Below are 25,055 nucleotides of genomic sequence, written 5' to 3'. Positions count from 1 at the left end.
ATCATGGTCCCAGTCAGTGTAATGGTCATGTTAGCGCTGGGAGGAGGAGCTGGTTCACTGAGCTGAGGAACCAGCTGGACTACAGTCCTGAGATCCTCTGACCCATAAAACACACAGGTCAACTCTCTCCCCTGTGTGTGCCAGGCACCAGGGCCAACCTCCATACAGTGCATTACAGTCCCTCACCAAACCGACAGGTGTTTATATGGTTTCATGCGCTAGTTTTAAGGGGCTCTATTTGAACTTTGAGTTCATGGCATATCTTAGAGCAGGGTTGGCCAATCTTATCTGTAAAAGGCCATTGTGGTTGCAGGTTTTTGTTGATTTTAATCATTTTTTAATTCATAGTTAAACTTGTTGACTTAACTGGCAATCACCAATAGTTCTAATGAGTTTTCCATAGAGAAAGCATGTCTGGGAACTCTATATACAACTTGTTACAGTTTTATGCATGACTCTCGATCAAAATCAGCACTTTCCCACTTCCAAAATATTAACAGACAACAGGTAACACTTTCTAGCACCGAAAAATCTATTCTGTTGCAGTTTAAAAACTTTTGTTGGTTAGACTACTAGGAAGAACAGTATCACAAGCCCCTACACAGAGATGTAGAAATTCTGTGCTGAATAAACGTCCAACTCTTTGTCTTTGTTGTAGATAAAATGGAGTATCGTTAATGTAACATCCCTAGGGTGATGAAACGCAAAGACACACAGAGACCCAGACTGAGAGAAGCATCTATTCCTCTTCTGTCATTAACTCCAGATAACTATTGAGCAATATATTTTTACTAGTACTACTAGACCTTGCAATGAAAACACCCAGAGCTCTTAGATTATTTAGGATGGATTGAACCATCTTCTCCAAATCCTTACATAAACAATGGCTTCACTGGATAAGCCCTGAGACTGGATCTGTAAAGTTTGCCCATACCTCAAATGAACTATTTTGGGGTGCTGTAACATTTACATTTTCACATGGAGATTTCAGGGTAGAACTCCTCTTTGAATAGAGGAGGAATGCATTGGTGTATTGATAGTGAGCATCAGCTATTTGCGTCTCTATGACATAGACATTAGTATTCATCCCCTGTCCTCACTGTCGCTGGCCCTCACAATGGAACAGGAATCCAATTCAGTGGTGGAAAAGTACCCAATTGTCATACTTGAGTAAAAGTAAAGATACCTTAATAGAAAATGGGCTCAAGTGAAAGTCACCCAGTAAAATACTACTTGAATAAAAGTCTAAAGTATTTGGTTTTGAATATACTTAAGTATCAAAGTAAATTTAATTGCTAAAATATACTTAAATTAAAACATTTAAAAAATATATATAATTTCTAATTCCTTATATTAAGCAAACCAGACGGCACCAATTTCTTGTTATTTTAATTTACGGATAGCCAGTGGCACACTCCAACACTCAGAAGTAATTTACAAATGAAGCATGTTTGATTAGTGAGTCCGCCAGATCAGAGGCAGTAGGATGACCAGGGGTGTTCTCTTGATACGTGTGTGAATTGGCATTCAAAATATAACGAGTACTTTTGGGTGTCAGGGAAAATGTATGCAGTAAAAAGTACATTATTTTCTTTAGGGATGTCGTGAAGTAAAAGTAAAAGTTGTGAAAAATAGAAAATGTAAAGATACCCCGAAAAACGACTTAAGTACTTTACACCACTGATCCAATTGCACAGCTAAACACTCAAACCAATAGAAAACCAACCTGAGACAAAAACAGCTATTCCAAAATGGCTGCCAGCTCCTGAAGTTCCTCAAGAACTTCCCAACACTCTTATTACTCTTTCAACTGACAATCTTTTTTGGTGTGTTAATTTTTTTAGATAGAATTTCTGCTCCTGCTAAGTTTTGCAGTAAGCCATCCTTTATTTAGTAATATGTACTGTACGTGCGCTAAGGCTTTTAGGTTGTGATTATCAGAGGTCTGGCCTCCCACTGCTCTAAATCCCAGTCTTACATACTGTACGCACAGTGAAAATAAATGCATAATTTAAAGACTCTCACTCCTTAATGCATTATTCAGTGAGCTGTTAATGCAGTAAGGCATATTCCAGTCCAGACTATCTAAGGTTATGTTATACAGAAGGCTATTCTTCACCTGTCATGTTCCTACATGTAGATCAGTTTAACTATACTGTGAAATTATTTGCATTCAGTGATAGTTTAAATCACAACCATGTTTTAATTTCTGTTACAATGACTAATACGCAGATGCAGTCACATTGAGGCTGTTGTTGTTGCAATGTTGAATCATGTGACAGAATGAGTATTGAATAAAAAGGCTTCAGGTCTGGATTATTGGATTGTATCAAATACCATTTTAAATTAGTAACCAAGCATAGATTAGGGCTTCATAGAGCATGATCATGAAACACTGATGTGATTTGGAGTGGAGCAGAATTCTCTGTCTTTTCAAAGAGGATCACGATTCCCATATGGCTGTGAACATACCATCTAGCATGATGATGAATATGGTCATGACGATGGCAATGATCATAATGATGAGGATGATGATGAAGAACATCTGAACTATCAATGATAAACTTGGATTGTGCGCAAAAGAGCCCAAGATAATCTCCATCATAATTTAGATTTGCAGTGAGCATCCAGTGGTTTCCCCCCAAATTTTCCAATTGAGTCCGTCACAGTAGGCTTCTCCCCCAGTGAGACAGACCCATAATCTCATCAGGGCATTTAGCAAACATCTCCAAGGGAAGCAAACTAATTATAGTTAGTCTTGATTTGCCCAGAACTAGTATAGCTCAATTAGCGTGTAGGCCAGGTTCAGAAAGCCATTAGACTGACAACGAGGGACTGGTAAGGACACACTACTTGAATTTGTGTGATTGACCTTGGACGTGTCTTTAGTCTGCAGACATTTTAGTTCAGGTTGGAATATTGACAGGATATATGAATGTTCTTATGCATTCCACCTTATTGAGCCATATTGACACAAATGGAGAAAATGCACTGCAGGGAACTGTCTGGGCCCTTAATAATTTACCAGTATCATTTGCAAGTAGGCCTACGTAGTTTTCAACCAGTTGTTTCAACAGATGAAAGAGATTCCACTGGGCACACACTGGTTGAATCAATGTTGTTTCAACGTAATCTGTCAACGTATTGTAACGTGGAATAAACGTGGAAAATACATTGGATTTGGAAAAAAGTAAACAACCAGTACTGTTGTCATCTCATTTGAACGTGCGTTGTAAACATTGAAATTAGAGTAAAACTTCAACTGAACTACATTGACTTAACCAAGTTTCTCATTGGTTTAAATGTTTTGTGTTCATTCCCAGACGCTGGGAGGGCGGCGACCCCGGAGTGTCCAATCAGAAGACGCCTACCACCATCCTCCTGACCCCGGACAGGAAGTTCCATAGTTTTGGCTATGCAGCACGTGACTTCTACCACGACCTGGACCCTACCGAGTCCAAGCACTGGCTCTACCTGGAGAAGTTCAAAATGAAACTCCATACAACTGCGGTAAAGACACACACACTCGCGCAAACACACACTTCCCTTATTACTCTGTGTCTGCCCTTGTGTAGGGCTGGCAGCTTGGTAGCCCTTGATCAAGACTCTCAGTTCCATTACATTACACATAAGAGTCATTGGACGAAGGCGTCTTCTATATGGGGGAGTGTTGTTAAGAGCCCTGATGCTCGGTCTGTACATTAACACGTGCCGCTTGCAGTACAGTTTTGGAACCATAAGGACCTTATCTTTCATATCAGCGAGAAATAATAAAAAATACATAAAACGTTAAATTGAAACACAGGGTTAGCGTTAGTGTTCCCACACGGCCGTATCTCCATGTTAGTGTTTATGGAAAACAGATGGAAGATAGTCGACTACCTGTGCTAATTAGCTTTCTGCATCTCGTAACACCTGTGTGTGAACGTAAGACTGAAAAATACTGTCAGTTGCAACTGTTAAAGCCGGTAAAAACAGAGTACAGCAGTTCCTCAGAGGAGGAAGTGGAGGACCATCCCTCAGTACATTTCATAAAAATAAAAATGATAAAACATTGGAAAAAGTTTTAGATAAAACTATACTAAATATATTCACGTCACCAAATAATTGATTAAAACACACTGTTGTTCAATGAAGGTCTACAGTAGCCTCAACAGCACTCTGTAGGGTATCACTATGGTGTAGCCGAAGGACAGCTAGCTTCCGTCCTCCTCTTGGTACATTGACTTCAATACAAAACCTAGGAGGCTCTTGGTTCTCAACCCCTTCCATAGACTTACACAGTAATTATGACAACTTCCAGAGGACGTCCTCCAACCTATCAGAGCTCTTGCAGCATGAACTGACATGTCCACACAACCAAAGGATCAGAGAATGCATCTAGTACTGAAAGCATAAGCTAGCTAGTACTGCAGTGCATAAAATGTGGTGAGTAGTTGACTCAAAGAGAGAGAGAGACAATAGTTGAACAGTTTTCAACAAATTCATTTCTTCAAAAATGAAGGAGAGAGAGATTATCATTTTTTTCAGTTTCACTTATAGTTAGCTTACGCACTTTTGTACATCACGCAGTAACGTACAATTATTTTTGCGCACAAAAAACGTTATACTTCCACGTCAACTGTAATATGAATACAATTGTAAAGCACAATTTCTCCCCTTTCCAGCAAAATCAATGACGAGACCTTCATGATGCCCACCTTTGCATGACTGAAGAAGGCAATAAGCTCCATCTGGTCTTTTTTAAAAATGACGGGTGGGGAAGCGAAACCTACTGCGTGATAGGGAAAGGGGGAGATAAGCTGTGTTGGGAAACAGCTTTTTTTCACCGATCTGTCCAACTTATCACCTCTAAAATGTAAATAAACACTATAAAGAGTTTATATAATGTTTCATTACATACCTATTTGAAGGTTTGTGTCAAATTTGAAATGGGTTTTTAGGGCGGTGCTAAAGTGATCTTCAGAAGTAAACAGCGGCTGTCGCGGCTTTTGAGAGTCATGTTGGCTTGCAGTAATGATGCAAAAAATGTATGCATTCTGTTGTACAATTGACTAGGTATCCCCCCTTACCCTGTCCATTTCTTGTTTTTAATCTGCGAGAGAAGCGCTACACCTGGTGGAGAGAGGCTGTACGACACAGAATGAGTTGCATTATGCGTGCTGTACGTTACGTCATGGCACGTCACAATTTAACGTACAGCGTCAGGGGTTAGTCAACAGTACTTAGCTAGCAAATGCAGCTGGCTAGTTTAGTTACTCAAACACCCGGCTCGAACAGAGGGATGCTATGTTAGCTAGCTGGCTATGACTTTCCAACACAACACTGGAACTCAAGTTAAGCTTTTGGTTTTATAAATTTATTGCCACTGGGGACTGCCGGTGTAACTGCTTACTGACTATATACTGTAACGTTACTGCATGATTGTAGCGGGATTACTAATGCATTAGTACTATTAGCTAACGTTATGTTGACTAGGACATTACTTTAGCTAATATGGGAACAACGATGTAGGCTGTGTGTAGTGGTTATGACATGGTTTGGCTTGGAAAGGTTTTTTTGCCTGGTCACATACAGCCGATGTGTTGTTCATTGAAGTCCACAATGAAGAAAAAAGGTGAGAGGAGGAGAGTGCGTAGAGGATAGAAGGAATACGACGTGGCTGCTATGAAAGTGAACTGTGTTTATGCGGGATCAGGGGTGTATTCATTTACACCCTAGATAAGATGATGTAGGCAAGAGTGTGCAAGGTGGTGAATGTGTCACTGTCTGTCCATGTGTCACTGTCTGTCATCTCAAATATTTCTCTCAACTTGTGTGCACCTGTTGTAAACTTTCATTCATAGGCTTGGTTGTAGCCACCTCATGATGGGTATAGGGACAATTTGAGAATCATGTAGTAGCCTAAACCTATCGATGTTACATTGAGCTGGGTAAATGGAATATGAATGAGAGTCATCCAACATGCTGTAATGGAAAGGCCATGCTCATGAAAAAAAACTGTCCTCCCTCATAAACGGCACTGACCGCCACTGGTGTACAGTAAGTGTATGTTTTGCATTTGTGAAATTATTTTTATGTGATATGAAAGCAAAGGGATTTATGTTTCCAGAACCGTACCGTAATTGAGAATCAATTCACGTTTAGAAGGCGTATTTGGCTGTTTTGGCTTCCAGAGCGAATTCACCTCTAACAGAACATGTAAGGTCCTTGGACTGTCAGGAGTAAGGTTAGGCTCCTCTAGTCCATTATTGGGCTAGCAGCTTGGCTGCCCTGAGCTGACATTGCAGCAAGCTCTTGAAGTTCTGTGTTCTGTGCCAAGTAAGAGGTAACACCGCCAGTAACGGTTGGCTCAGGCTACTGTTATTGCACATATTTCACCTTAGAGGTAAAGTGGACACGATTTGGATGAGGCTGAGTATGTTGACTGGGTCTGTCTTAGTATGTATCAGTAGATGTCTGTAGGGTGTTTAAATGCAAAAATTACGATAAGGTGGAACTTTAGTTTTCTCTGTCGTCCCTTCTTTCCCCCAATCAGAATCTTTCCATCGACACAGAACTCCATGCAGCCAATGGGAAGAGAGTAAAAGCTATTGATATTTTTGCATATGCTCTGGCGTTCTTCAAGGAGCAAGCACTAAAGGTAAAGTATTACCAGGTTCCACTGCATGATATATTACATGCAACAACAACAAAAAATACATTCGTTTCATATATTGAATACATGTATTATGAATTAAAAGTAGCATTTAATGCTCAGCGATAGTGCTGATGTTATGGTGGGTCAGGGAACATAGATGCCATGCTTGATGTGATCCCGTGCAGGAGTTGAGTGACCAGGCGGGTGCAGAGTTTGACAACGCAGACATCAGATGGGTCATCACGGTGCCAGCCATCTGGAAAATGCCAGCCAAGCAGTTCATGAGGGAGGCAGCCTACAAGGTGGGTTGGCCCCTGTCAATGAACACACATCCATGTGCACACGCATGCAGTCACACAGGGAGGCACATGCGCTCATGCATGCATATACACGCACATTGTAAGGTTGAATGTCAAATATTCCTCGTTTCAAATGACTGTCTGCTGTAGTCTGCTTTCAACAGCTCAAATGACAAACTTTTGCCGCTCAAACCATCTATCTCCCTCAGAGTAAATGATGCATCGGTACAGTCTCGCCGTTAGCTCTCGTTTGGCAGAGGCACTGCAGGTACTTGGGAGAGAAAGTGATGACGGTGCATGATTAACTTTACCACCCTGGCTGCTGCTGTGATTTATTACCTATAGGAGAGAGATTGGTTGCTGCTCTGGAGCTGCAGTGCCAGACAGTGACAACTACTCTCCTCCCCCTCTTTCTCTTGGTCTCTCTCCTGTGTGAGGGTAGAGCGAGAAAGACTGATCCACCACGACTGCAGTAGAGGAGAGGACAGAGAGGAGAGGGAGGGCAGCTGGAGGGAGCCACCAGGGAGAGGGATCATTTCATCACTACGAGTCGTCCCAAGAGAGAGAATTTGAGGATAGGACAGTGAGACAAGGGATAGCAGGGAGGGGGTGCATACTGAGGATGAGAACAGAGGAAGAGAATAAAGGGGATATTGTGATAATTCTGTGTGATAATATTGTGATAATTCTGTGAGGGAGAGGAAAATAAATAAGACAAACACCTTGGTTCGACAGATCCCTACAAGACAGTGTACTGTAACTCCAATGTATGATATTCTACAATACACACATGCCAACTTACAGCATAGTAAGACAGGCAGGGTTGTTTGTTTTCCCCCAGAGGAGAACAGTGGTGGGAGGGAGCTGCAGAGAGCTGTGCGATGGGCACATGGTAGTACGGTGTGGTACTCTGTGTAGAGGAATTTCAGGGGAGAGGGCTAGAGGAGGGGGTGTGTGGGGAGGGAGGGGTGTGTGGGGAGGGAGGGGTGGAGGAGTGGGTGGGTGTGTGTGTGAGGAGGGAGAGGTGAAAGAGTGGGTGTGTGAGGAGGGAGGGGTGGGTGTGTGAGGAGGGAGGGGTGGGTGTGTGAGGAGGGAGGGGTGGAGGGGTGGGTGTGTGAGGGGTGGAGGAGTGGGTGTGTGAGGAGGGAGGGGTGGAGGAGTGGGTGTGTGAGGAGGGAGGGGTGGAGGAGTGGGTGTGTGAGGAGGGAGGGGTGGAGGAGTGGGTGTGTGAGGAGGGAGGGGTGGAGGAGTGGGTGTGTGAGGAGGGAGGGGTGGAGGAGTGTGTGTGTGAGGAGGCAGGGGTGGAGGAGTGGGTGTGTGAGGAGGGAGGGGTGGAGGAGTGGGTGTGTGAGGAGGGAGGGGTGGAGGAGTGGGTGTGTGAGGAGGGAGGGGTGGAGGAGTGGGTGTGTGTGTGAGGAGGCAGGGGTGGAGGAGTGGGTGTGTGAGGAGGGAGGGGTGGAGGAGTGGGTGTGTGAGGAGGGAGGGGTGGAGGAGTGGGTGTGTGAGGAGGGAGGGGTGGAGGAGTGGGTGTGTGAGGAGGGAGGGGTGGAGGAGTGGGTGTGTGAGGAGGCAGGGGTGGAGGAGTGGGTGTGTGAGGAGGGAGGGGTGGAGGAGTGGGTGTGTGAGGAGGGAGGGGTGGAGGAGTGGGTGTGTGAGGAGGGAGGGTGGAGGAGTGGGTGTGTGAGGAGGAGGGGTGGAGGAGTGGGTGTGTGAGGAGGCAGGGGTGGAGGAGTGGGTGTGTGAGGAGGCAGGGGTGGAGGAGTGGGTGTGTGAGGAGGCAGGGGTGGAGGAGTGGGTGTGTGAGGAGGCAGGGGTGGAGGAGTGGGTGTGTGAGGAGGCAGGGGTGGAGGAGTGGGTGTGTGAGGAGGCAGGGGTGGAGGAGTGGGTGTGTGAGGAGGCAGGGGTGGAGGAGTGGTGTGTGAGGAGGGAGGGGTGGAGGAGTGGGTGTGTGAGGAGGAAGAGGAGGAAGAGGTGGAGGAGTGGGTGTGTGAAGAGGTGGAGGAGTGGGTGTGTGAGGAGGGAGGGGTGGAGGAGTGGGTGTGTGAGGAGGGAGGGGTGGAGGAGTGGGTGTGTGAGGAGGGAGGGGTGGAGGAGTGGGTGTGTGAGGAGGCAGGGGTGGAGGAGTGGGTGTGTGAGGAGGCAGGGGTGGAGGAGTGGGTGTGTGAGGAGGCAGGGGTGGAGGAGTGGGTGTGTGAGGAGGCAGGGGTGGAGGAGTGGGTGTGTGAGGAGGGAGGGGTGGAGGAGTGGGTGTGTGAGGAGGAAGAGGAGGAAGAGGTGGAGGAGTGGGTGTGTGAGGAGGCAGGGGTGGAGGAGTGGGTGTGTGAGGAGGCAGGGGTGGAGGAGTGGGTGTGTGAGGAGGGAGGGGTGGAGGAGTGGGTGTGTGAGGAGGGAGGGGTGGAGGAGTGGGTGTGTGAGGAGGCAGGGGTGGAGGAGTGGGTGTGTGAGGTGGAGGAGTGGGTGTGTGATGAGGCAGGGGTGGAGGAGTGGGTGGGTGAGGTGGAGGAGTGGGTGTGTGAGGAGGGAGAGGTGGAGGTACAGTACATTAGTATGTGTGAGAGAGTGTCACATGGGTGTGGCAGTCTGTCTGCGGCTGCAGCCGCCGGATAGAGACACCACCCTCCCCTCTGCAGTGAACAAAGGGGATGGGCTGGAGAGAGAGGAGGAGGAGAGCGGGGAGAGAGCAATAGAAGGAGACAGGATAGGAGAGTTATGAGAGGAGGAGAGACGAAGAGGAGAGAAGCTCTTTAGACAGCTTGATCACCTGATATCTGCAGTGGAGGTTGAGGCACAGTAAGAGGGGAGGATGTTTGGTTTGGGGGAGGGGAGTGGCTGCGTATCTGCAGTGACTCAGCATCCTCTGGCTGGATCATTTATTACTGGTACCGGGGGAAACGAAACACCCCTACCTTACCCACGTCTCCCTCTCCTCCTTTCCTCCTCACCCTCCTCGACCCCTTCATCGCAACATGCAGAATCTCACAACGCACAGGGATGTGATGCAATGTAAAGCTTTTATACTTTGCCTGTCTTTTTCTGTGTATATTGTGGACAGAAACCAGCCAGAACAGCATGTTGATTGATTGGCCTTCAACTTAAGCCGTTGTTCGAATGCTGCAAAAGCAGAGGTTGCGTGTGGATGTTTCGAGAAATGTAATACCTTTTGGGAATTCCTTTTATGCTAGGATTGCATGATTTATCCCTCAAGTATTTTCCTATTCATATCTGTGGCCTGCCCATGAACCCAATACTTTTCCAAAAGCCACCCCTCCCTCCTCACATGGAACAGGATTATGTTTTAGATGAATGATGGTTGGGTTAAATTGTTCCATTTCAGCTGTATATGGTATAGTGTTGTATTACTGTTTTAGGGGTATGTAGACATTGTAACTTTGATGTTCCTAAAATAATTCTGTAAAAAGTTTGGTGCTGACTGCCATATTGTCTTACTTTCTATTTTGAGGTATCTTGAATCCTTAACATACACTGAATATTTACCAATGAGGGGATGTTTATAGTAACTTACTAGGACAGTTATTCACATTGCTGGTTTTATTGAGGTCATCTTTCTGAGACCTGTTAAGGAAAAAGCTGTTGTCCAGTATTTCCTGTTTGTGCTCTGCCGTCCTCTAGGCTGGTCTGGTTCCCCGTGACAACCCAGAGCAGCTGATCATTGCCCTTGAGCCCGAGGCAGCCTCCATCTACTGCCGCAAGCTCCGCCTCCACCAGATGATTGACATTGGCACCAAGACCAACCAGAACGGTTTCAGCCCCACTGAGAATGTGGGGGCAGGGATGACCCAGGGTAATTCTCACCCCACAGGCCAATTAGAATATGAGCATCACAATAATGTACCGTGGTAACATTTTGCATCCCCCATGTAACAATTTCATATAGTATGTGCCTCTGAAACTAATCTTGGACTATAGATTGGTTATTGGTCGACAAGCATGTTTATCATTCCAAAAAGAGTCAAATCTGTGTTTTTGTCTGTAGACTTCATTCTGGATAACTGTATTCACGATGGAGAGGTAGTGGTGGCCGGGGAAAACCGTCGTCCCACTCAAGTCAGGTCACAGGTTACTGCAGTGATATTGTACGTTTATGTAAAATGCTGCTAATAGTAAAAAAAACAGTGCCTTCAATGAATCTTAAACATACATTTCCTCTCAACGGATAATGTGTATGGGACAATATCCTCAACCCTAACATAACTTTTATTTTCATATTCAGATACAAAAAATGCATGGATAAATACAAATCATCACATTCTCCATGTCTATTTGCTTTTGTTTCTTTTTCCTAAAATGTGCACGAGCCCTTGAATACTATGGGAAAATGAGCCAACAACTATTTGTATTCAGGATGTAGCACGGAAAATGTACTGATATCTGAATGTACAAAAGGTCATTCAAATACTAAATAATGCCACCTTAGAACTGGTCCGTATTATCCAATGAAATCCAATCTCATATTTGACACCCACGTGAATCAGCAATAGCAAATGACCATAAACTCCCTCAAGCCTTTCCTCTCTCTCACTCATCGATCTTTTGTTTCGGGAAAAAGTTGTGGTTCTCCATAGATCATCTAAACAAGAGATTTAGAAGCTTAGTGCCCTTCAGTCCTATCTCGCTATGCTGTTGACTAGGGATAGGACTAAACCACACTCACACTAGCAATCACTTGCTTGAATGCATTTATTTTAGTTCAACAGCTTACCTTATACGTATAAAGGAGGTTGAACTTCTGTACAGAAGCTGAAGGCTGTTATGGTTATATAGCAGTACTGTAGCTTTAGTTGGAATTCAATCTGATTCACCCACACATACAGTAGAGGAAACCCTTTAGGACTACAGTAGATATGGTATACTGTCTTTAATAAGAACTGAGATGAGAGATGATGTACTGTACACGTTAGTATTGTTGATGCTTATTACTCGCTGCAACAATATGAAAACAATATTTGCTCTGTAACTAGACACTTGTTACCTTAAGGTTCTTGGATGAAGATCATTGATTTGATTTAATGTTCATTGCCTCCATCATGGTTTACAATGCTAACATCATGCTATTATAGAGCGGAAGTCTATTGGTGGCTCTTTGGAACAGATGTTTTTCTTTTAAAGACTCTCTAATGATCTGCTTTAAGCTGTGTCTGGTCGGCTTAGGTCCGGGGCTAAAGCTATGATTATGAGCACATACTGTAAGACTTGCAGAGTTTATACAGTACCAGTCAAAAGTTTGGATTCACCTACTCATTCAAGGGTTTTTCTTTATTTATACTATTTTCTACATTGTAGAATAATAGTGAAGACATCAAAACTATGAAATAACACATATAGAATCATGTAGTAACCAAAAAAGTGTTAAACAAATCAAAATATATTTTAGATTTTAGATTCTTCAAAGTAGCCACCGTTTGCCTTGATGACAGCTTTGCACACTCTAGGAATTCTCTCAACCAGCATCATGAGGTAGTCACCTGGAATGCATTTCAATTAACAGGTGTGCCTTGTTAAAAATTAATTTGTGGAATTTCTTTCCTTCTTAATGTGTTTGAGCCAATCAGTTGTGTTGTGACAAGGTAGAGGTGTTATACAGAAAATAGCTCTTTGGTAAAAGACAAAGTCCATATTATGGCAAGAACAGCTCAAATAAGCAAAGAGAAACGACAGTCCATCATTACTTTAAGACAAAGGTCAGTCAATCCGGAAAGTTCAAGAACTTTGAAAGTTTCTTCAAGTGCAGTCACAAAAACCATCAAGCACTATGATGAAACTGGCTCTCATGAGGACCGCCACAGGAAAGGAAGACCCAGAGTTACCTCTGCTGCAGAGGATAAGTTTATTAGAGTTAACTGCACCTCAGATTGCAGCCCAAATTAATGCTTCACAGAGTTCAAGTAACAGACACATCTCAACATCAACTGTTCTGTGTAAATCAGGCCTTCATGGTCGAATTGCTGCAAAGACCACACTACTAAAGGACACCAATAAGAAGAAGAGACTTACTTGGGCCAAGACACACGAGCAAGTGACATTAGACCTGTGGAAATCTGTCCTTTGGTCCGATGAGTCCAAATTTGACATTTTTGGTTCCAACTGTGAGATGCAGAGTAGGTGAACGGATGATCTCCGCATGTGTGATTCCCACTGTGAAGCATGGAGGAGGAGGTGTGGTGCTTTGCTGGTGACACTGTCTGTGATTTACTTAGAATTCAAAGCACCCTTAACCAGCATGCTTACCACAGCATTCTGCAGCAATACGCCATCCCATCTGCTTTGGGCTTAGTGGGACTATCATATGTTTTTCAACAGGATAATGTCCCAAAACACACCTCCAGGCTGTGTAAGGGCTATTTGACCAAGAAGGAGAGTGATGGAGTGCTACATCAGATGACCTGGCCTCCACAATCACCCGACCTCAACCCAATTGAGATGGTTTGGGATGAGTTGGACGGCAGAGTGAAGGAAAAGCAGCCAACAAGTGCTCAGCATATGTGGGAACTCCTTCAAGAATGTTGGAAAGCATTTCAGGTGAAGCTGGTTGAGAGAATGCCAAGAGTGTGCAAAGCTGTAATCAAGACAAAGGGGGGCTACTTTGAAGAATCTCAAATCTAAAATATATTTTGATTTGTTTAACACATTTTTGGTTACTACATGATTCCATATGTGTTATTTCATAGTTTTGATGTCTTCACTATTATTCTACAATGTAGAAAATAGTAAAAATAAAGAAAAACCCTTGAATGAGTAGGTGTGTCCAAACATTTGGCTGGTACTGTATTTCTCGTATATCTTTACATTCTTGTAAAATACTGAGTTTGTTTTCCAAAAAGGTGCTCATAGTATCCCAAGTCTATATACTGGATTTTAGAACCGGCGACGACAATGTAGCACCATCCAACGGAATTATCTTCTACTCTATCATCTATCTGTCTTTCCATAATAATTATGGGAAATGTAGTTGGTTTGAAATTAACCCTTTGATAGATGGTCAGTTTGTTTGTGCATTACCTTCAGTAGCAATGCAGAGATCAGAGAGAGGTTGGACCAAAAGAAAGGGGCACAAGTCAATGTCCCCTCCCTAATGATGGTGTTTCCAACAGGATGTTATAACTCTTTTCCTACTGAGGTGTTTTTATGTTGGAAGGAAGCCTACGGGAAGGGAAAGTGTACTCTCTGTCCAGCTGCTGCTGTTTCCTCCTTACATTAACTTTCCCATAATGGCCGCTCCTCTATTCGAGCAGCTTTCACCATAGCTAACTCATAATGTTCTCACAGCATTCCCGGAAAGTGATTTCTTCATTGTGTTTTGACACGATGACGGAAGAGTTAATGGTGACATAGATAGACCCCACTCTCACACCCTCCTGAGGACTAATGGGAGTAGGAAAGTCCTCATTTCCCTTCCTATTGTTTCCGCTCTATTGGAGAACATGTCCTTCTGACATCTTGGTCGATGTGTTCATGCTACTGCCACTGCTGTCCTGTTTTCAACCAGTGATTACAAGGTCCATATGTAATTAATGTCACCATTAGCCTGTAAGTGCTGATCATAAGTGCATTCTCCAGTTCTGAACATTTAGAGTAGAATGTCCTTTCCTTGGCCAGCGTTCTCTCGTCCCTTTGCAGCTAATACATTTTTTTCCCCATAGGAAGAACATTTCATCAGCATACAGTTGAAGTCGGAAGTTCACATACACTTAGGTTGGAGTCATTAAAACTTATTTTTCAACCACTCCACACGTTTCTTGTTAACAAACTATAGTTTTGGCAAGTCAGTTAGGACATCTACTTTGTGCATGACACAAGTAATTTTCCTAACAATTGTTTACAGACAGATAATTTCAATTAAAAGTCACTGTATCACAATTCCAGTGGGTCAGAAGTTTTCATACACTAAGTTTACTGTGCCTTTAACCAACTTGGAAAATTCCATCATGGCTTCAGAAGCTTCTGATAGGCTAATTGACATCATTTGAGTTAATTGGAGGTGTACCTGTGGATGTATTTCAAGGCCTACCTTCAAACTCAGTGCCTCTTTGCTTGACATCATCGGAAACTCAAAAGAAATCAGCCAAGACCTCAGAAAAAAATTGCAGACCTCCACAAGTCTGGTTCATCCTTGGGAGCAATTTCCAAACGCCTGAAGGTACCACATTCATCTGTACAAACAGTAGTACACAAGTATAAACACCATGGGACCACGCAGCCGTCATACCGCTCAGGAAGGAGACGTGTTCTGTCTCCTATAGATTAACGTACTTTGGTGCGAAAAGTGCAAATCAATCCCAGAACAACAGAAAAGGACCTTGTGAAGATGCTGGAGGAAACGGGAACAAAAGTATCTATATCCACAGTAAAACGAGTCCTATATTGACATAACCTGAAAGGCCGCTCAGCAAGGAAGAAGCCACTGCTCCAAAACCGCCATAAAAAAGCCAGACTGCGGTTTGCAGCTGGACAATGACCCCAAGCACTTCACAAAATAGATGGCATCATGAGGTTGGAAAATTATGTGGATATATTGAAGCAACATCTCAAGACATCAGTCAGGAAGTTAAAGCTTGGTCGCAAATGGGTCTTCCAAATGGACAATAACCCCAAGCATACTTCCAAAGTTGTGGCAAAATGGCTTAAGGACAACAAAGTCAAGGTATTGGAGTGGCCATCTCAAAGCCCTGACCTCAATCCTGTAGAAAATGTGTGGGCAGAACTGAAAAAGCATGTGCGAGCAAGTAGGCCTACAAACATGACTCAGAAACACCAGCTCTGTCAGGAGGAATGGGCCAAAATTCAATAAACTTATTGTGGGACGCTTGTGGAAGGCTACCCGAAACGTTTGACCCAAGTTAAACAATTTAAAGGCAATGCTACCAAATACTAATTGAGTGTATGTAAACTTCTGGCCCACTGGGAATGTGATGAAAGAAATCAAAGCTGAAATAAATTATTCTCTACTGTTATTCTGACATTTCACATTCTTAAAATAAAGTGGTGATCCTAACTGAGCTAAGACAGGGAATTTTTACTAGGATTAAATGTCAGGAATTGTGAAACTGAGTTTAAATGTATTTGGCTAAGGTGTGTGTAAACTTCCGACTTCAACTGTATATGCTAATAAAATACAGTTTGAATATAAAAAACGGAAAATTAAACTCTAAATAGTCTCACAATGGATTTGCTAATTCCTGCAAGTCAACACAGTTTCTGGGATGGGTACCTGCAGTTAGGCTATATGGACAGTTCTGCTGTTTTCACACATCCATCCTAGACATCATATAGCCCTATCATCCTGTCGCTTGACTTACATTGTATGACCCACACAGCTTCACCAAAGCGCTTCCACCCTTCTCACGCTCGGTCATTCTCTCTCTGTCAATAACCAGCCAAGGAGCATGTCCGGAGCAAACGGCAGAGCCGCACCTTTTTGGTGGAAAATGTCATAGGGGAGCTTTGGTCGGAGCTGGAAGAAGGTAGAGTCTCTTTCTCTCTTTTACGCTTATGTTTCTCTCTCCCTCCTCCCTCTAAACAGTAATTGCTCCTGCTGTTTCTTATGCTACTGATCATGCATCGTGTTTGTTATTCGGTGCCCTGAAAAACAACAACCTTATGTTTATTGAGTGGGAGGATCTACCCTACTTACTATCTTTCTAGTTTTTGCTCATAACCTCATGCTTTTACAGTCTAATCGATTACATTTCTCCACTAATCAAATGCTTCCTGTAGGTTTGGCAGCATGTTGATATGTCAGTGATCGTATGGTTGATTACATGATCACATGGTGATTACTGACCACTGTGACAGTGTGGGCATGGTGATAGTAAGTTATCTACTGTATAAAAAGACTGAAATCCAGTATAGCAATTGGCTTCTCCTCTATCCGATACACTGTATCTTGTTCTCTAATACACACTTGGGGTTTTAGGGCGCGACGGCATCATGACTACTCATGTTGAACATCCGCTGAGTGTGTCCCAAAAACAGAAGCCGCTTTTAGAGGAAATTGTCAGAAGTCATGCTTCAGAGGCGCTATTGGCTACCACTATAGTCTTCTGCTCCTTTGCCTCCAATGACATTTCTCTCTCTCTCCGTGTCCCCAGGTGACCGCTATGTAGTGGTTGACTGTGGTGGCGGAACGGTTGACCTCACGGTCCATCAGATACGGCTCCCTGAGGGACATCTCAAGGAGCTCTATAAGGCCTCAGGTAAAGAGTGCTCAATGCTCAGATAGCAGCTTTCACTGAATACATGTTACACAGAGATGGATCTAAGCAGTATCCTCGATTCAAAATAATCACATTCTTCTGGCTGTTCTAACACATTCTGGGGTGGCTGCATGTGTAAAGGATGCCACACTGCTTGCTTAGCAAGTACCACTTCCTCCTAATTCATCCCATTCCTGGCACATGTGACCACCCTCCTGGAGTGTCTTACCAGTGTGCGCCACACGGAAAGCTAGCTGCTCGCTGGCGCAAGTGGGGAAACTTCAGGCTGAGGAGTAAATTTCACACATCCCCATGAGCTACACATGGACTCCTAGTCTCAAAAAAACACTTTCAAAGGCTTAATCAGGGTCCATGCATCCCCTCTGTTCTGTGGACTCGGTGTCATTTGAGCTCTTATTGACCGACACTCATTTTCACTTCCTCAGGCGGTCCTTATGGCTCCATTGGTATTGACTATGAGTTTGAGAAGCTCCTGTGTAAGATCTTCGGGCCCGACTTCATCGACCAGTTTAAGATCAAGCGGCCGGCTGCCTGGGTGGATCTGATGATCGCGTTTGAGTCCCGGAAACGGGCAGCGGCCCCGGACAGGACCAACCCCCTGAATATCAACCTGCCCTTCTCCTTCATCGACTACTACAAGAAGTTCAGAGGTCACAGTGTGGAGCACGCCCTGCGCAAGAGCAAGTGAGTGTGTGTGTGTGTGTGTGTGTGCATATGTGAGTGCGTGTATGATTGCAGAGGAGGGTTAGAGGATCAGTATAGGATACAGAATACACTGAAAGTCTAGAGCTCACCTCAACTCCCTATTGAGTGATTACCCAAGCATGTGTCTGAATAAGCATGTGTCTGAATAAGCATGTGACTGAATAAGCATGTGTCTGAATAAGCATGTGCTAGCTGTCGGATGTAATATACCTTTACTTGGTGTATGTATCCAGGGGAATACACACACACACACACACACACACACACACGTCTCCTCTGCAACAGATCTCAATTCCATTACCCAAACATTAAATGACCAACTTGCTACATATGACCATTACTATCCATTTGTTTGTGATACTGTGTGATAAATTAGATTAGATGCATTTTATTATCCCACCAGTGGAAATTCATTTGGGTGCATGTGCTTAAAAACATAGGACATAATACCAAAACACACAATGCAATACGATACAGTAAAATGCATAGAAAATAGTGCAATACAAAATCTATTCAAGGAGGATTACTTCTATCAATCTATCAGTTGTCCAGGCACTGGCAATGATTATCCATTATACAGTCTGAAACTGCCCAGTAAGCCAACCAGCGAATTCAGAATTCACCACCTTTCCCCCTCCACCACCTTACAGTCAGCTCATTAAGAGACGCGTCTATTGTACAATATAGTAGACTAGTGTCATTAGCTGACTAAGTATTCCCACTCTGGTTCATTCAGTTCAAATTACCTTAGATAAGTCTAAAATGCTTTCTTCCTGCTTATAAACAGTAGTATGTGCAGTAGTAGTGTTACACTAATAAATGTTTGGATCAGTATGTGCACTTGAATTCACTAAAGATGACTGAAGAACTTGAAATAAACCTTGCGTATATAAAGACCTTGTCTCACTTTGATTCTATCCTGTAGTCTGGCTGTTAAAAGTACTGTCTTACATTACTATAGATTTTCATCCTGTATTAAACTCATGGGACCCTTAAAGACATTCAGACGCCAGAAACCTGACCGTCAGGGTCCTGCGGGTCCTCTGACTCATAGTCATAACTGTAAATCATTTAGGGTATCTCGCTGTGCCGCAAAAGCCTTTCTGTGAAAGAGAGAGGTCACTGGCAAGCACACACTCACATCTAGGAGAATTCTCGAAAGATACCAGATGGATTCTATACACTCCTATAAGATCTGTTACAATACAAACACTGAGGGGGATGAGTATACAGTACATGTAGAAAAACAGTGGTCCCATGAGAGCTATTGCATGGAGGCAGACACTACTTATCTATTGTTCTCCTACAGACATACAGTACATGTATTCCACAGAGAGCTCAGTGTTAAATTGCCATACAGATCATTTACCAAGAAGCACAATGGGTAAACATTTGTGAAAGATACAGGGATTTCATTCAGACTGTAAATCTTTTTTTTTAAATGTCCTAAAGTCATAGGCCATCTACTGACGAAGGAGGAAGTCTGGTTCGGAGTGTATCAGTGCTTATACGGTAGCCTACCAATCGACTGGTAATCAGAGTAGCGTCAATAATGGCATGCTTATCTGTCCTCTCTTCTCTCTGCAGTGTGGACTTTGTGAAGTGGTCCTCCCAGGGCATGCTGAGAATGAACCCTGATGCCATGAACGCCCTCTTCAAGCCCACCATAGACCACATCATTCAGCACCTCAGTAAGTAGCCACTATTACTAATAAAAAAAACTATTTTCTTGAAGGGACTTCTTAGTACGGACACACATATACAGTATACTGGTAGTATCTGAAAGATATTGCCTGTTGTCATTCTATATTAGGAAGCCAAACCTTAGGTGTAGCAATACTGCATTCTATATAATGTTCAGCTGTTGGCCCTGCTGCTGTCTTGACAAAGTGACATATCTCAACTGACCAAGATGAATAAAGCATCAAACAAGATTGGATTGTATGCATCGCCATACTATATGTGAGCACGCCCAGCCTGGTCTCAGACTAGACGTAACATAGTAAATTAGTATGATATGTTACATTTGGTATGGTTACATATAAAATAATGTTACTTAAGGAAAAAATGGAAGTAGGGTGGTTGGTCGGGGTAGATGGGTTGACGTATAATGCGAACATCTAGCAACCCAAAGGTTACGTTTTTGAATCTCATCACGGACAACTTTAGCTAATTAGCAACTTTGCAACTACTTAGCATGTTAGCTAACCCTTCCCCTAACCTTAACCCTTTAACCAAACTCCTAACCTTAACCCCTAGACTAGCTAACGTTAGCCACAACTAATTTGAGTTTGTAACATCTAATATATGTAACATATATAACATAACATGTAATATATTTGTAACATATCATACAAATTGCAATTCATAATATATTGTACAAATTCCAATTCATAATATAGCATATAATTTGTAATTCATAACATATACGAATTGTAATTCGTAACATATTATACAAAATGGATGATGGACATTCACAAATTAATACATACCATATGAAACATAACATATCATACTAATTGGAGTGTCCCTGTCTACCACTGAGTCCAGGTTGGCACTCCACCCAGGCTGAATTGAAAGCATTCCCATCCCATTCTCTAAGGAGTTGAGATCCCAGAAGAGATATCTGGGGAGTGCACACTGCATCCCAAGGCTTCCTCTCACTGTACAGTGAGCAGTCTTCCCAGTACTCCCACCCAAAATAAACCAACCTACTTCAATTATGCATGCAGTGTTTTTTGACAGAGAGTAAGAAGTGGGTCACATTACTTTAGCATGGTCTGTTTGGAGTCTGATGAACTGTCTGATAACTTTGGGGCTCAAACATGGAGGGTAGTTTGAGATAAATATTTCAGGAAATGTTGTCCTCTGGCATAACACATAGCCATATGCTATTGCCTGCAGAAAACTGAAATTGTATTAATGCTTCACATACTATAGAGTAGAACTCTAGTTGAATAACAACTCTTTCCCTCTCAGCCGATCTCTTTGAGAAGCCGGAGGTGTCTGACATCAAGTTCCTGTTCCTAGTGGGCGGTTTCGCTGAGTCGCCCCTGCTGCAGCAGGCGGTGCAGAACATGCTGCAAGGACGCAGCCGCATCATCATCCCCCACGACGTGGGCCTCACCATCCTCAAGGGGGCCGTTCTCTTCGGCCTGGACCCCAGCGTCATCAAGGTGCGCCGCTCGCCCCTCACCTACGGCGTGGGCGTCCTTAACCGCTATGTGGAGGGCAAGCACCCGCCCGACAAGATGCTGGTGAAGGACGGCACGCGCTGGTGCACCGATGTCTTCGACACCTTCATCACTTGCGATCAGTCCGTGGCCCTGGGCGAGACGGTGAAACGCAGCTACACGCCCGCCAAGCCCAGCCAGCAGGTCATCGTCATCCACATCTACTGCTCGGAGAAGGAACGCGTGGGCTTCATCAGCGAGCCGGGTGTGAGGAAGTGCGGCACGCTGCGGCTGGATGTGACCGGTACGGAGAGCACCGTCGTGCGCCGTGAGATCCAGACGCTCATGCAGTTTGGGGACACGGAGATCCGGGCCATGGCGGTGGACGTAGCTACTTCGCGTACCGTCAAGGCTAGCATCGACTTCCTCAGTCAGTAAATAGGGTGAAATGGAGAAATAAGGTCAAAGGGTCATAGGAAGTGTAACCTCCAGCAGCACACACACAATGAGCCAGGGGACATTGGCTAGAATGTAGCAGTATATTGATCTTTGGGCCTGTTCAGATTAGCATGAGTGCTAGTTTGTTTCTGCTTTAGCTGACTCTTTGGTCAGAAACAAACTAGCACTCAGGTTTTATCCCTGTGTACCATCTGTGTGTGTGTGTGTGTGTGTGTGTGTGTGTGTGTGTATCTAGTCTTAAGTGCAGGCTATATTGATGTGCTCTGCTCTAGAGATGTTTAGGTTGGAGTATGTACAGAGATGCAACACAGCTTTGTACTATAGGCATATATTGCTATTGATAAGTACAGCCTTGTTTCAGGTCCATTGTGTGTTATCTGTGGTTGTGTGCTGTAGCTGTGTGCTGTAGCTGTGTTAGGTCATGGTAGGTGGATACTGTAGTACTCCTATCTTGCAGCTCTTACAGCTACAACACTATGCTCCACAAACCTGTCCTCTCCAACCCTCGCTCATGGGACCAAATTCTCATAACTGCTATGACCATTAGGCATTTAAAACCGAACTCCTGGGGTTTCCTTGAACAACAGTTAGAAACTATCATTCAGATGCTTATCCTACTCATCAGACCAGAGTTTTATTGAGTCAGGGTTGGAGAGCACCTGAGATGAGGGAAGGCAGTGGTTCTCCAACAAAAACACTCCACTTGATCAGTTAAACTTCACAGGATAGCTTTCAAATCTGTATTTGTCTCTACCGTCTCCTGTGGTTAGGCATGAGATGCCATAGAAAGGAGTTATATTACCTTATGAAACAAACTTGGTGCATTAGCTTTTAAAATACATTTGAAGTCATGGAAACTCAGTTCATTTTTGGTCAAATGTAAGCAGACGGTCTCCTATCCTGTCAACAATATCTGTTTAAGGCAAAGGTTGGCTTCTAAATGTGGCTTATTCAGCACTGCAATCTATGTAAATCTATGTGTTAGAAATATAGAGAGACTAACAACTAACTGTTTAGACGTCAGGCTTGATTGTCAAGACGTTCTATCATTTCTTACAAACAACGTAAAAATCCACCTCACTGTTTAACATTTTGCGCTGATCCACAACAAAATATAAATCCGAGAATGTGAAAAATGGCAGAGTTGACAATGCTGCTAGCTGAACCGGCAAACTGATTTGAATATAGCCATTGCAATGTGCTTTGTGGTTGCCTTCATTTGTTATGCTTATGAGACGACGGAGGACACAAAGACACTGAATTTTCTTTTTTGAATATCTGAAATTCAGGAGATTGTGTAGGCCGTTGAAAAGGAAAGATGAAATTGAAAATATGTTTATTTCTGTAAATACAGTATTTAAATATTGTACAGATTTTTAGCGTTATTATTTTAGCAGCTTTAGAACAGAAACCTTTTTCCATTATTCTCACCATCCATAGCATGTGAGTCTCGGCAGAATTTGAATGCCGCATTCATCGACAATGAGTGAAAGTGAGCAACGAAAGAGAAATTGAATACCTTTGTCCTTAGAACATGAGTGGTTATTGTTATGGAACATGGAGTTTCTTTGGGTTGGGCAAATATTTGTTTGCTTTGTAACTGTCAATTTGTATTTAGTTAAAATGTTTACAATAAAATTACAATTGGCATTAGTCCCAATTGGCTTTTGAAAAAGCCTGTATTCAAAATATCAATAGCAAATATTTTTTGGGGTCTTTCTAACTACAGTAATTGGCAAACCATACTGACAGACACAAGGCCAACTGAAACTATACTTCAACCACCCTACAAATACTATAAAATTACAGTTCCAAATATTTGTCTTTCTTCTCCAACAAATGTAATACAAGAGCAATAAAACCTTACAATTGCAATAAAAACAACTTCATATTTAAACATATAGATACAATAAATAGCTTTACACTGGAGAAGAAAACAAGTTTATGGCCCAACATACACTAATTTACCCAAATGAATGCCTAATATAAGATGAGATGTCAAAACTATTCAGCATATAGACACAATTCATGTCCCTAGTCTTGATTCAAGACAGAGGTAGTGTATTACTCACTAGTAACTGGGTTTGGATTTTAATTGATTTTGTTTCCTACAATAGCTGTTGTTTGCAGATGCACTCAATTTGAGTGGTTGGTAACAAGGTATAGCGCAGACGATGCATGATAACCTTAAAATAATGTTTATGGTCTTCCAGCAGTGTCCCTCTCTGAGAACCCTACACTGAGGATTTAAAACTAATGTAAGGTAGATTCTCACAGAAAAACTCTGAATTTAAGTTGGTCTCCCTTGACTTGTTGATGTGAAAAAGTGCACAAGCTTTGATCCCTGATGCTGCCTTTGGCACTTTCCTGCAATGCACGTTTTGCATGATTAACTCTTTACGAATGATGAGAAAACATAATTTCTAACCACACTTTTTTAGGTTTGAGGGTTAGGTGAGGTGATAATGTTACACCACCATGTGTGGAGAAAAGTGTGGCCTTTTCAACTCTAGATGCAATGACAAATGAATAATTAACTGCAAAGGAAATGTTTTTACATGTACATGGCATGTCCTAATCAATCATCTCACACACTTATCACAGCAGATCTGCTCAGTCTCCATCCAAACAACTAATAACAGGTTCATCTATCAACCCTTTCCTCATGGAGGTCAATGGATGACTATTGAGTTGAAGGAAAGAAAAAGACAGCATTTGTTTCTTTAATGTATTGCTACTTTGATAAATACCATGTATTTCGTTCCGCCTCCAGTATTATGTAATGCACAATATACTGTATGTAGCGGCTTTATATTCAAAGCTACGTCCGAATTGTATGAAGACATGTTTCGCTGAAGTTCGCATCGTATTGAGTTTATAACGCAGCAGAATATGACAATTGGCACCCTAAAGAGGGTAAATATGTCAAATTCTTTGAAGTGTCATTTATTAACCTGTAATTGAATGGGTGGGTGGAGACGGTTAAGGAGCATCAGTTTAGCTAGCTTCTGCATACTACGACAGAAAGTGCTTAACTCTTTATCTAGAACTTACAATATTACAGGACATGAATGTTCACTGCTACTTGATTCTATGCTTGCCGTAGAACAAATTACTTCACTATTCAACCAAAATTGCCACTCTTAAATGTTTCACAAATCATACGTTTTTCAGTTTAGCCTTGGGTTTACGCACATGTGATTTTTCTACTGTTGAGTTACAAGTTTCCTGCTCTTACCATTTTCACTAAAATGAGTTGTATTTCAATGCCAAGTATTCACAGCCAAACTGTCATCCAATAAAATGTGTATTTCAAAGAATATCTGACTACCTGTCGTTGTTCGTTGCTGGTGTCATGACATGCTACACATGCATCATCAAAAAGAATTCCCACATCAATAAAAGTAACAGGGGAAGAAGGAAACGGACTATATCACACTTCTTAATGAAATGATTTATGCTTTGCATGTTTATTTAGGCCAAGACGGAAAGGTGCCAGTGCAGTGGCTATAAACACTCACAGCTGTTTTATCACTAATATTGAAAA

General features: G+C 42.9%; 1 protein-coding gene across 2 annotated transcripts in view; it reads left to right on the top strand.

Annotated features, from left to right (window-relative positions):
- Positions 1 to 24,828, top strand: part of LOC115153157 (heat shock 70 kDa protein 12A) — a 42,491-nt gene extending 17,663 nt beyond the window's left edge. Inside the window, exons 4-12 of one of the 2 annotated variants that reach the window (XM_029698278.1) lie at positions 3,324 to 3,510; positions 6,539 to 6,643; positions 6,826 to 6,942; positions 10,570 to 10,741; positions 16,332 to 16,418; positions 17,046 to 17,150; positions 17,597 to 17,855; positions 19,464 to 19,567; positions 20,856 to 24,828. In XM_029698278.1, coding sequence (XP_029554138.1) covers positions 3,324 to 3,510; positions 6,539 to 6,643; positions 6,826 to 6,942; positions 10,570 to 10,741; positions 16,332 to 16,418; positions 17,046 to 17,150; positions 17,597 to 17,855; positions 19,464 to 19,567; positions 20,856 to 21,487 — 1,768 coding nt within the window. In that variant the 3' untranslated portion in view covers positions 21,488 to 24,828. The remainder of the gene's footprint in view (positions 1 to 3,323; positions 3,511 to 6,538; positions 6,644 to 6,825; positions 6,943 to 10,569; positions 10,742 to 16,331; positions 16,419 to 17,045; positions 17,151 to 17,596; positions 17,856 to 19,463; positions 19,568 to 20,855) is intronic. The other variant, XM_029698279.1, reaches the window with a different exon arrangement.
- The last annotated feature ends 227 nt before the right edge of the window (positions 24,829 to 25,055 follow it).

Source organism: Salmo trutta, chromosome 18 (assembly GCF_901001165.1).
Source record: "Salmo trutta chromosome 18, fSalTru1.1, whole genome shotgun sequence".
NCBI lineage: Eukaryota > Metazoa > Chordata > Actinopteri > Salmoniformes > Salmonidae > Salmo > Salmo trutta.
The sequence above is the reverse complement of the archived record's forward strand: the minus strand, read 5'-3'. Positions and strand labels throughout refer to the sequence as shown.